This window comes from Electrophorus electricus, chromosome 15, assembly GCF_041902795.1.
Source record: "Electrophorus electricus isolate QZ-2024a chromosome 15, ASM4190279v1, whole genome shotgun sequence".
In the NCBI taxonomy this organism is placed as follows: Eukaryota; Metazoa; Chordata; class Actinopteri; order Gymnotiformes; family Gymnotidae; genus Electrophorus; species Electrophorus electricus.
In genome coordinates, this window is record NC_137511.1 from 5,459,099 (window position 1) to 5,472,962 (window position 13,864).

Sequence of the window (13,864 nt, forward strand, 5' to 3'; positions counted from 1 at the left end):
CACACCAGTTTTATGACTGCGAAGGGGCTAGCATCACAAATGCAAGTCCGCACGTGAAAAGAAACCGAAACATGAATGAGAACGTGAGCAGGAGAGCCAGAGAGCTGTATGGGAGCAGTAGCAGGCGGGGGGGGGGAGGCTTTGCAGCGGTTTAAATCAGCCACTGGCGTGTGAAGTGTTTGCTCAAAAGGAGAAGAGGGAGAGTCCAAGTGAGGCCATTGTCACTGACCCAGGAGGCACGCTACAGCATCTGTTCCTGTTTTGCTTCCCTGCAGACAATGCAGCCCTACTGATGCAGGATCAGAGAGGCCTCAGTCCCACTGACCAAGCCACTGACCCACACTGGTCCTGCACTCTGACAGCAGCATGTCCGCATTAAAGAAGCGTGCAGTTAGAAATGTTGCGTGATGGCACACGCATACACACACACACACACACACACACACACACACACGCAGACTCTTTCTCTCTCTCTCAATTGTGTGCACACAAATTTTATGATATAGAAACCTAGGATATAATTCTCAAAACAATGGAAAACAAGGTGGATCAAAAAGAAAGGCTTGTGTTGCATTTTCTTCTTTTTGCAGTAATTGAGTAGAGGAGACCGCACTGTATTCAGAATGCTGGTTTATGTAGGAGTGCTGAGTGACATCCAAAATGGGGTGTTAATCACTGCCTCTGACTACCACTGAGGTGTACTTGTTAAGGGGGGGGGGGGTTGGGGTGGGCTTCAGAATGCAGGGATACTTGTTTACAACACACTACAAAGATAGAGATCATCAGACACAATTCATTGAGATGAGATGGAATGCCTATGTATGATTATATCCTTCTCTCGGCCAGGAGACAAACCAAGGAAAGCTCTTTATTCCACAATTAGAGCCTGAGGGTGACATCCCACCCCTAAATAGTCAGTGATAATTCACCTTCTTGTAGCTGTGTTGTGTGTTAGGTTTAACACTAAGATGCAAGCCCATAGAGACTTAACAGATAATATCTATACCTGATATAAATATAGCCCACCCCCCCACCCCCCATATGAGGGAAAAAGCATAAATTACACTAGTACAAATTACAAAACAATTTTTAGTAATAAATGTGATAATTTATCATATTCCAATAATTCTTATACTTTGTGTCATGTACCTTAGTCAAATATAATTATTTGTCATTACAGACATAGTCTGTAACATCTACTTGAAATGTAAAAGTGGCATAAATATCTAACAAGGAGGACATTAATGATATCAATTTAGGAGTTAGTGTCCTGTTTTTTTTATTGTTGAATTCTCTAGAATATATTTTCACTGGCCACATCAGAGATGGTGACACGATGCATGGAGTCTATATTTTCAGCAGAAGGAGAAACCCATCCACATTTCCACTTGTCATCTTGGCTGCTGTGTTAGATTCCTGGCGATGGGTAAGATGAACACATCCATGCGGGAATTAAGTTTGGGGTTCCACCATACTGAGGAGAATCAGTGGACCAATCTGTGGACATTTATATGTCCTAAGATGTGATTTTGCTGAGCCAAGTTTGGTAATAAGTAACTGGAGACAGCCTTGATCCATCACTGCATGTAATGAACAGACAGCCCACCCAGCACGTTTACAGCCATTCAGAACCTGTGCTCAGTAAAGAAAATCAATTATGGATTTTCCAGAGGAATATCAGAAAACCCCTAAGGTAGTGTGTGAGATAATGTCTGAATCATGATTGATAATATACAATAATAATAACAAGCCTCATTTACGATAAGGGATTAGTGATCTGTGCCTCTGTGATTGTCAGCTTATTACATGAGCTGATGATAACAGAGATGTAACAGAATGTGACAACACACTGCTAATGATTGTGGTAAGACCACTGGACACAACCAGTAACTGCCAAAGCATTTAACTGAGCATCTATCTTAGCTGAGTAATGTATTGGGCGTAGCTAGCGACCGTGGTCTTGCAGAAGACAAGTAGTCATAAAGCCATTATGTTAATGAACATACAAAGGGGTGGGCAGTTTATACTGCACAGTCCCTCATGCTGGGCTGGATGTTAGAGCATCCTTGAGCTCTTTAAATGCAACTTTACTGCGTCAGAATCCTGAGCACTATCTGTGTTGTTGGAGGATCACAGGCTAAATTCGGGAGTGTACCTTGTATGTGTACCTTAATTAGCCCTAATCAGGATGCCTTTACCTGCCAATTAATTTATTATACATGTTTTTTTTCACATTGCAGTGCATCTTATGTGTCATGTGTGCTCCAAGCACCCAGCAGGGGCTACACATCCTTGGGCAGGTGAAGAGAGGAGATTGCATCTTGGATGGCACTCTGAGCAGGAGCTTTCTGAATCCAATGTGGTCTCTTCTCTTCAATTGATGCAAAAAGAAGAAAATACAACACTTGGGATATGTTATAAACAATCATAAAGACACAGCATTATTTCCTTAATGCTGGTATTCCAACAAATTACTTTTCAAGCAATTTCACCGGTGCAGACAAATTTCCAATATTGGAATAAAATCGTGAAAGTTTTACTGTAACGATATAGGCTAGAACCAGATGCTTACAGATAACATCAGTGGGAGTGGTTCTATTAATAAAGGCGTAATCCAGGGCTGAAGTCAGATAACATGTGAAGGTCAGAAGACAGAGAGAATGCAAGCAAAACAAAGAATGAATTCTAACAAACAGGTTTAAATAGACAGGCTGATAATGAGAGACAGGAGAAAACAGTTAGTGATCAGGAGAGGCGGATCTGCTAAGAGTGTGGCATTTGGTGTGGAGTGACAGAGGAGCTGCAAATGGGTGTATGCTGGGAAATGGTCAGGGCTAGGAAGCATGATAGTACCCTCCCCCCAAGAACTTGAAATTGCAGACTGACAAGGATGGCCATGATGACCACCACCCGTGCTCCAGGAGGAGGCTTGGGACAAAAGGCTAGAGCTGCTGAAGAATTACCCTTCACAGGTCCTGGGTTACTAGAGTGCCTCCTTGGGTAACATCTGGGGCAAGGTACAGGTCTCTCTGGATGGAGTCAGTGGTAGTCACCAACACCAGATCCAGGACATCCCGCACTGGCCCCCAACATCTTTGCTTGGGACCGTAACCCTTCCAATTGAATATGTATTGCAGCTGATCATCCCTTCTCCTGGAGTCCTGCTACCAACAGACAGCATAGACCAGGGAACCCTCGACCTCCATTGAAGGGGGTGGCGCAGCATTGGGTAGTACTTCATCCGATGAACCTGGCATAACAGGCTTGAGAAGTGAAACATGGTAGGAATTAGACACATGATAATATACAAGTCGAATTGATCAAGGTCATTATTTTGATCTGTTTTTTGACTTTGAAAGGTCCCATGTACTTGTGTTGGAGTTTTCTATACCCCTCAGCAAACCTGAAGTCCTTGGAAAATAGCCAAACCTGATCTCCAGTTGGAATTGGGAGCCTCTTACCAACATCAATCTGTGTGAATCTTGTGAGGGGGCTGATAATTGAGAAAGCATTCAAAGGGGTTTAGGCTGGTGACAGAACTAGTGAGGGAATTTTGGACCACTTCAGCCCAAGGCAGAAATTGACTCCAATCAGACTGATCGGCATGAAATCTCCCATTTCCTGGTTGACCTGCTCACACTGACCACTGGACTGCAGGTGTTAGCCTGAGGTGAGACTGGCTGTCACCCTGAGATGTTCTACAAATGTGGACCAGGTTTGTGAGGTAAACTGGGGTACACAATCTAATATGACCCCATAAAAACAGAAGACGTGATTAACTGGACTCCACAAGAATCCTACCACATTAAGGATCGATGTTTAAGACTGGAATGGAGGAAGGTCAGTAACAAAATCCAACAGCAGATGTGACTATGGATATGACTGAATGTGAAAAGGAACTAGCTTGCCTTTTTTAGACAGTACAGGAGGTTACAAATGTATGTATATTGGCCAACATATTCTCCCATCAGTAATGTATGGACAGGAGTTGTTGAGTTTGCGTCTCATGAAGATGACCTGAAGATAAAGATGAGTAAACCCAAGTGACGTGTTGATCTCTGTATAAAGGAGTAATGTAACATTTGTCAACTGGACATTTTGGGGGGATTGACACATATTCTAACTCCATATCGATCTATTCAGCAATCTCCAATCTAATGGAAGCTACTAGGCAATCAGGAGGCAGAATATCCTCAATTGGGGTTTCTGAAAGGGGATTCTCCACTAAGCTTGGTACTTGGGATAGTGGGTCTGCCTTTGTGTCACATGCAATGGGTCAACAGGTTATAGAAAACTAGAGAATAAGGACCAATGGGCCTGTTGGGGTTAAGCTGTGTATTGTTGTATAGATATTCTAACGTCCTATGGCCCATTAAGACCTGAAAAAGGTGATTAGCCCCCTCTAGTCAATGACACCACTCTGAGTTTGATGGTGTGGAGTTCTTGATCACCTATGCCTTAGTTCCTCTCATCTAGATGGAGCTTGTAAAACGCTGATGTGAGGGCTTTTTAAAATAAATGCAGTGTCAATTCCATTGTATCTTAAGAAGAACAGTAAGCAGAGTGGCAATACTGCTGTAGTTCCTAATAAATCATCTATAAAAGGTAGCGAATCCCAGAAATTGTTGTAACTGACTTGAATTGGTTAACTGACTTGGTTAAATGACTGGGATAGGCCATTGAGTAACTGCCTCGATTTTTCTATCATACTGTGTGTGGTCATGGATGAGACTTGAAGATCAACCCCCTCTTAAAGAAACTCATCACGTTAGCACGTGGAAGTCGTCCCATGTGCTGTCCAGGGACTGAAGCATGCTGAACACTCTGATACAGCAATGGGGCAGTACATGACCTGCTTCTCCACAGTACAAGCAGAGGCTGTTTTATAGTCTGTGAAGCCTTCTCTTGTGGGCCAGATGGGACATATCACAGGCCATGGCTTCAGACTGGTTGTCCGACTCCACAGGTTCCTGGGCTAGAATAGGACCAGGACCAGTTTGGCTTGTCCGCAGACTCTTACATGAAGATGAATCTCTCTCTTGAATTAATCTAAACCCTCCAGATATAGACCCTCATCCCTGCAGGCCAGTTCAGACAGTATTTCTGCATGTAGACCATTGCAATAGTCTACCAACAGGGCAGATTTATTCACCCACTACCAGCTGCCAACATGTGAAACTCTAAGGCATAATCCAACACTGAACTATGACTTTGGCATTTAGCCAGTTTAGCCTGTAATTCTTCCTTGGATCTACCTTCTCAGGGTGATCAAAATTGTTTTGGAATTCTTGATAAAAGTAGCCTTAAGGTGCAAGGTATCCTAGGTCACACAGCCATGGGCCAATCAAGTGCCTTCATCAGGCAAAACACCACAAGTGAGACACATGCCTGATCTGAAGTAGGAGGGGAGTTGTTAAACATAAGGAACATTGAAGAAAAAAGCCCTTGCATTCATTAGGCCTTCCGTTGTAATTGTCAGGCTTTGCTCACAAGAAAAACAGTCTCCTGCTGTCCAAAAATCGCAGGGGAACTCCGAGGCTTCTGGGAAATACCTGGGGAGCATATGGACTGCAGGGCGACCTATAGCTCATTTATACTCTACGCTATGAGATGTCTCTCTGTCCAAGAAGTCTCCACCTATTAGTAATAGCAGAGTTAAGAGCTTCAATATCCGCCTTCCGCATGACGGTGAAGTATTGTGTAACTATACAGGCTAGAACAAGATGCTTGCTGATAAGAAGAGTGATGGGCAGAGATAAACGCTTGGTATGCATGAAACAGACACGACAAAGAATGAATGCTAACAAACAGGTTTAAATATGAGAAACAGGTCATAACAGTTAATAATCAGGAGAGTGGCAGATCCAATGAGAGTGTTGCCATTGGTGGAGCTGTGTGGCATAAAGGAGCTGCTTTTGGGTGTATGTTGGGGAATGGAGTGAAGGCTCGAGTGTGTGACATTTACTAGTGCTGTGGCGCAGTCCCGCCATCTCGATGATTTGGTGTAGGGAAGCGAGGAGAGCTGTTTTAAGTCTGATTTAGTCTGTTTTAAGTTAACAAGGAATCTTGTTGCAGATGCCCAGCCTTTGCAAAATCATGGTCTTTTACTAAAAGGTCAGTGACTACAGACACAATATCTATAAATTTGAAAGGATGTCAGATTTTAGTCTTTTAAAAGTCTTTTCAGAGTCTTTTAGTGTGTGATTAGCATAAGTGGAGTATACAGCTGCACCCAATCTCTATCTGGAGCGCTCCCCCCGGCTGATACATCAACCTTCTCAAACTTCTGAGTGGAATTCTTCTCTGTTGCTCAGCTCTGGTTAAACACACTGCAGGACATTGACTCTGAACTGGGTCATGTTTTCACTTTCGTACTGAGAGCCCAGCTTTTATTATAACCTCACAGATATTTCAGTGAACAACAGATTATTTTTTTCATCCATACTAAGTAATATGTTGGCATCTGTGTTCATACATTTTCAGTTAATGCTCCTAGTTAAAATTTGTCTGCTATAGGATTAAAGCATGTTATATTTCTCTTTATTTGGCAGAACATTATTGAAGATGCTGCTTTTCTCTGTGGAAGAAATAAAGTGCTGATATATTTGGCAGTGGTTTCCTAGCCATCTCATCCATAAGCAGTGTGCTTTCTGAACTCGTGATTATACAGAGCCTGGCCAAAGAGAATATTTTGGCTGCATTTGATAAGGAGTAATTGTGGGAAATGGAATTTGTATTGCAGTTTTTCAGTGAAATCTGATTTCCTTTAGCCAGTGGTTTAATCCTGATTGCTTAACATAAATAAACTGAAATGAACAGAATGGAGCCGAACACTCAGACTGCAACACTGTGTTCCAAAGACCAACCTGGAGCTTGGAAGTATACCAGCTGTTCGAGTACATTGCTGAGAATGTCACAAGCATCATTACATCACTTGCACTGGTTCAGTTGACTGGCCGTTCATAAGAGCTCTCAATTCATCATGTTTTACCCCACACAGTGCGTTTAACTGTTGTTGTATTAATTATACATGGGTGGGTTTTGTGGACTTATCTGCAGATTCTGAAGAATTAAAACACGTGGAGACCAAAGCTACAGCTTCCATTCTACTATTGTATCCAATAAATGGCATGTGAGGGCTGTGTGTCTCTCTGTGGCTTGTGTGCTCTCAGTAAGTACCGACAGTCTTTTTAATGCGTTTATTGAGAGAAGCGGCCTTGGCATCTCGTGTCCCTAGCTTATCCACTGTCACTAGCAAAAGGTCTCCAGATAAGTGTGAGAAATAAAGAGTCTCGTGTGGTCCTGATTAAATATTAATTTCACCGGTAACTGAAATCTATTTTGCTAAATAATTTAATGCATTTGGATGTATGATAACAAACTGTGAATTTTGGTAAGGTCATGATTAAGTGCATAAACAATTCTCACATTTTGTGTCATGGAACGTTCCCCCCAACCCCATGAGTCACGTGGTATGGCCTGCCGTGTGCAGGGGGGTTCACATTTGTTTGTAGCCACACCCTCCATGAGGGCGCACACCTGCCACCTGCACAGGGTTTTTGATGTTAAGTGTTTGTCTATTTAAAGCCCTGTCAGTGTGCACCTCATCGTTGGTCATTGCTATTGTCACTGTTAGTGTTTGTGTAGAGTGTCAGTAAACCGTTAGCGCTAGGGTTATTGTGTGTATAGTCTCTGTTAAATGTTCTAGTCATCGTCGTTAGCGTTACGTGTATTCACGTTCACTGTTAATGTTATGTGTGAATGCCACCACTGTCACCTGTGTTTTATGTCATTAAATGTTTCACCAAATCAAGGAGGTCTGTGCATCCTGCTCCGCACCCTGCGGCACTCCGCCCACCGTTACATTTTGACAAATAGTCGGTAATACTTTATAAAAACATTATAGATACATTTATACTGTGTTATATGGCATATATAATATATAATGAACTATAACAGGTTATGTATCACAAGTAATAATGCATTATAACACACACACACACACACACACACACACTCGCACATTATATATATGAGAAGACGATACCAGGTGAGTAACTGCAGTGTACTTAAAAAGTGTAGAGATATATGTTGCAATATTCTGTCCTTCAGGGAAGTAAACAAGGTTTCCAGAGAATAACAATCTTTCAGATAAAATAGGTTTCCAGAGAGCTTCATCTTCACAGCTAACACCTCCTGGACAATGCTGTGCCCTAGGGGGATCTGAATGTTCTAGTGCAGTGAACATTGTTAAGAAAAATCACCCAAGTGCATATTAACTTCACCTGCTTTTTTTAAATGTTCCAACACAAATTGTGCTTTTGAGTCAAAGAAATGAGGCACTTAATTTTAGGACTTGTGTTGAATATGTGTCTAAAAGCAGGTCTGTGGACACCAAAACAGAAGAACCTAGACGGAGCGGTTACATGCCCAATACGACACGGGTTTAACGGAGGCTTTCAGCATTCCAGGCCACATCACTTTCACATCTGCTTACGATATCAACTGCCAAGAAATTCTTGCCGTAGCTATGACCCTTGTGTCCTCGCAGAGAAACTGAGAAACATCCTTTCCACACTTATCTGTGATTAATCTTTGCATGAGAAGGAGGAAATGTTTTACCTTAGCTAACAGGAAATCCCCTCAGGCTGCAAAAGCAGGTACCAGTGTGGCCAGTTGAGACCGGCACACAGGCGCTGATTCCTTAAACTTGATCAGCCTGTATTCTGATATTTCCTTTCTTCCCAGGAATCTCAGTAAAACTGTTGAGCAATCACTTTGCTTGCAGTCCTTGAGAGTGTGAGGACATAGCTGGCTGCAGCGAAGCAGCCTATAGGCAAGCCTAATACCTGCTGCTACTGGGAAGTGCGTGAGGCCAGCGCAGGCACAGGTTTCATTGTTTTGAGGAAGCGATAGCCCCATCAGTACTTACAGGGATGTGGTGGCGTAGTTTCAGTGCATAGGGTCTTTGGACTGTGAATTGGCAGGAGACCAAGCCATAACCCAGGGAAACAGAAAGCATTCTGGCCCGTAGTCAGCGGACTCTACATTCTCATGGTCCCTCTGGATAAGGGCATCGAAGTTAGCCTCTCAAAACACACAGAAGGGTAAGCACTGGGAGAAGAGCTCCATTCACAGCGCAGTTGGAGGTGAAGGCACATTGCTGCATAGATCAGAAATATTTTAGGGTCCTGTAGACTTGCATGTGATCTTAAATGAGAAAGGTCTGAGATCTCTTATGTCTATAAAACATGGTGGTGTGCAATGTAAAAAGGAAAGTCAAAAGTTGCGTTCTGTAGGCAGCGGTGCGTCTGAGACACGCGTACACCACCTCTCTGCCGCTGGTGTAGGAACGTGCTGCACGCACATCAGTGAAGTCAGCGCTCAGCGCTTCTAAATAAAACAGAGGTGGTTGCTGTGGCAAGCGGGGCCAAAAGCAGTTGAGATGTTCCTGCTGCTAAATGGACTGCAAATGTTTACCTTAGAACCATGTTGCAAATGAAGTTGCTGTTGTAAGGTTTTTTACATTGCAAGTGCTTGTGCTTGCAATGTATCAGCAATAATAGGAAAAAAAAAGAAATTTTATTTGACTAATTCGTTTTACAACACATGAATAATGAATGCTTAATATTGAACTTTTTGTCTTATGTTTATATCATATGTTTACATCTGATCCTAACTGGGTGTGCTGTCTAGCCTAGAACATAGTAAACCTCCATAGGCATATTTGGAATTGTAATGAAATAATTCCAGAGCTCCTTAATGACAAAGCTAATTATCTCTTTGCCTTGGCAGTCAATGTTTTCCAGTACATGTTCCACCTTCAAGCTTGGAACACGGAATACTGGTGCTTAATTTTGCAGCTTTTTAAAAAAGGGGTTGATGGGCATCATTACAGTCTTTTTAACATTGTTACTGTGTTTTCAAGTAAACGTTGTGTGAAAGTGTGCTGAGTAGGGAAACTTGATATGACATGAGGTAATCTTGGGCATGAGTTCACCTTTATAGCAACATGTGCTGCGATGACATGGCGAGGCTCATGCTCTCTGCAGACTGACTCAGCGCTGAACGAGGGCGCACAGAGAAGCCCCGTGTGCACCCTGCTCTCCGGCCAGTTCGCCTTACGCTGCAGAAAAGCTGCGCCTCGGCACGCTTTCAAGTGCCTGCACCGCTCCCGAAGACGCTGGGACTGCCTGCAGGGAGCGAGCGGTAGCTGGAGAAGCTGGCAAACAAAGATTTGCAGTTGTGGGAAGACGAGCGTCAGAAAGCCATGCTGCCCAGAGGCCCCCAGTTAATATACATCCTGGTTGGGAAGTGATCGCGGTGAACACGGTGTCGGAGAGTTTTAGATCGCAAATCCGAGTTGTTTATCGCCCTGCTTGAGTGGTTTATGGTTTCTTAGTGTTTGGGTGATTCTGATCGCTCCACAATAGTCTCACTTACTTTCCTTTTCACCTTCTTTGGACACTCTGGGTTCAGACATGAAGCAGAAAGTGAAGGAGTAACAAAAGGAACACACGGTGTGGAGCACAGTGGACGTCTGCGTCCAGCGGCCTTTCAGGGCTCTGTTACAGACTGAAGCCATGCAGGACACACCCTGCCCTCTCCCTGGGACCTGTACCTCGCCCCTGTCAGACCGCAGAGATGTGACGGGACGCCAAACGCAAGAAGTCAGAATCTTTTATTCGCCAAGTTTGAATAAAGGGATAAAGAGATTTCTCTTGGTGCAGGTGTCAACATAAAATTAAGGACAGTAAAATAAATAGAGAAAGATATACTTTATATAAACAATTTTTTAGACTATATTTGACTATACCGATAGACTGATACAGAAAGGTTTGAATACATGAGCTCAAATGATCATTCAAAAACAAATGACAGCTTCGAACTAAATGTCAGCAACAGACCTGCAGTATTTCCAGTAGACGGGCTACTACTACCTTTGGTTGAAATGTGGAAGGATATTAACAATGGTTGAAAAAACACAATTCAGAACCGCAAATTATTTCCTGTGTAATGAAACTCTTAATTTTTAAAGTAACAGCACCTCAGATAAAATGAAAAAAAAACAACATCTGGCTTTAGCTCGCTCTCCTCTAATGATCACAGGAACTCTACTCTATTTAGAGTAGATTCTAACATGCCTAGAGGGTCCAATAACCCAGCTTGCAACTGACATGAACGTGATTTGAATCTATCACTAATGAAGGCGTTTTCCCAGCTCTGGAGTTTTCTCCTCCGGCGTGCCGGAGCCCGAAGGCCGTGCTCTGACTGTGCCATGTGTCCCCGCAGTGCTGGATCAGCTGCTGGAGGAGCTGCAACACTTCCTGAAACTCCTGGACGGGGAGCACCTGAGCGGCACTGCCGCTGTGCGGAAGGGCCTTCTCGCTGAACTGCTGCAGGCCTACAAGTCCTCCAACGGTACACCACCCCCGCCGACTGACCGCAGGGCATGTCTGGACCTCCTGCGTAATTGCACCCTGATGATTGCATGCCACATAGTCCTCTTTCTTCATGATCATTGTTTTCCTTCATAAAGAGACATTGTTTTCCATGCTGTGTTGTCATGCATGCTCACTTGGTCTAGCGCTTCTTTCATACATTAATTGAAGTATTTGTGCTTGTGCATATATTATTAGGTTTTGTTGTTGTTGTTTTGTTTGTTTTAGGCATGGCAGTAGGCCTTTGGGTTTAGGCTTGGGCTTCTGGACTTCCTCCTCTGGCTTCAAACTGTATTATTTTCCAAGGCTGTTTTTATCCTCCAGGGACACTCACTTCCTTTGAGTAGCAGTTTATAAATAGCCTTCATTTCCATCCTTCAAATCCCAATCTGTTTTCACTGTACCAGTAAAACATATTTCAGCTTAAGTGTGCAGTTATTTCTCCCTTCATAACCATATCAAAGCAGACTGCCCCCTGTTTGACACATGGGTATCTTGGTTACCTGTAGCCTGCCAGATACCACATTATTGAAAATTGTAACAGCTTGTCCTTTCAGCTGTATACAGTTTCAGAAAATTATTCTGATCTCCTAAAAACTCTAAAATACGTGTCTGTACCTCCAAAGCTATCCAATAAAAGTGACCCACAGGCTTGGGTTGTAGAAGGATTTTGATTGTAATGGGTCCCAGTGCCCTGTCTTTGATGCAGACATAGGTTGGGGCTCAGGAGACATAGCACAGAACTGTTACTGTTTGTCTCTGTGATAAAAGTCCACTGTGTGCTAGAAGACACGATTGAAGATTAGGTGTGATCTTTTCACTGTACAACGGAGTGCGAGAGGAGGAGGTCTCCATAAAAACGGGATTTGGTGCCCCCACACATTCTTACTACACTGTTCATATATCTAAAAAGCGGCATTTTGGGAGACTCATGGGCATAATAAAGCATTATGAGTAATTGTGCATGGGACTTTAAACTTTCGGTCTAGCAGACACTTCATAGCAGGTTTGTTTTGAGCTACACAGGCTTTGTTCGTGCTGTCTTTCAGGAGGAGATGAAGAATACATCTACATGAACAAGGTTATTGTCACTGGGCAGAACCATGACAAAACAGACAGAGGTGAGTCTGCATTTCCCACCACAGCCCTTGTTTACAGCAGAGAATGACATCAGGCTCAGGTGCCCGACAGGCTGTTTGAAGAACGGCCTAAGCAAACAGAGCCTCAAGCTTGCGCTTTTGCAGTGGTGAACGAACGCATTTCTCATTTCTGCTTTCCTACAGCTTAAATAAACAAAGTGTCCACTGAGTTCAGACCTAATAGTGCTGAAAGGCCCGTGATTCTCAGCAAGGTGAGGGGCTGTGGGTTAAATGGTGCTCTACCCCCTACACTGCACCAGCAATACTTCCTGTGTATTGCTCAGTAACGTCCCCCAGCCTCTCAGAGCCAGACCCCCATCTGAGGTTTTGCTCATCCGTTTAGATTTCACTGAAGAATGAGACATGTGGAAAACTAGCCTTCACATTCACATTGCGGCTGTCTAAGCCACACGACGCACGCGCAGGTCAGTGGCGATAGTACTCTTTGATCGGTTTACAGTTCTTGCCGTGGTGTGAGAAACTCCCCCTTTTAAGAGCAGATTTACGAAAAGAAATTCTTTTGGAGGTTGTGAACCAAGAAAAAGTGACTCTTGACTCTGTCTGCTGATAGTTAGCGACATGTCTGTGAGATATTTGTGCAGATATGTGCACAGTATTTGAATAGCTGGGCACTGATATGACTCAGGCCCAGTACATTGTGTAAAGTCCAGTAAAGAACCATTCATGACTGCAGAAAAGCAGAAGGTGTTCGGTGAAGGGTCTATGATCCTGGGCAAAGCGCATGCCATCGTACTAACTCCTCACTCCTAACTCCCTTTAGTCTGTCTCTCTGCAACTTTGGTGTTCACCTCGCAGCAAGCCAGATGTTACAATTTGGAAAGTAAATCAGAGAGGAATGTCTGATAGGAAGTACTCGAGTTTGGCCATTAGCTCTTAAAATACCACCACAGGCTTCTTAAATTAACTGCAGAGGACTTGTAGCGTATACAGATGGCTTGACGGATGCAATGTCCAGTCTCTGATCCCACTCTCTCCCTCTCCTTCTCTCCTGCTGTACTGAGATAAGAGATACAATATACATTGTGCATCCATGCTGCTTATGTACACTTTTGCTTTACATTTTAAACATCAGCATGTCTGACCAGACATTTTGACATCTGCTGTGTTTATCTGCTTTTCTCTCCTCTCTTATTGGCCTGTGCGTACGATACGATACACCAATCAGAGCACAGAGCAGAGGCAGAGGCCAATGGACGAGCGGCAAAGCCCATCTTCGCACCACAGAAGAGTCTCCCAGAGCTGCCTCTGCCCAGAACCGTGAGT

General features: G+C 43.5%; 1 protein-coding gene across 3 annotated transcripts in view; it reads left to right on the forward strand.

Moving 5' to 3' along the window:
• Window positions 1-13,864, forward strand: part of afap1l2 (actin filament associated protein 1-like 2) — a 31,446-nt gene that overhangs the window by 5,031 nt on the left and 12,551 nt on the right. For 2 of the 3 annotated variants that reach the window (XM_027024915.3, XM_027024914.3), the window contains exons 2-4: window positions 11,293-11,421; window positions 12,491-12,562; window positions 13,767-13,858. In XM_027024915.3, coding sequence (XP_026880716.2) covers window positions 11,293-11,421; window positions 12,491-12,562; window positions 13,767-13,858 — 293 coding nt within the window. Of the gene's footprint in view, window positions 1-10,507; window positions 10,671-11,292; window positions 11,422-12,490; window positions 12,563-13,766; window positions 13,859-13,864 lie in introns of those variants that run through there. The other variant, XM_035533290.2, reaches the window with a different exon arrangement.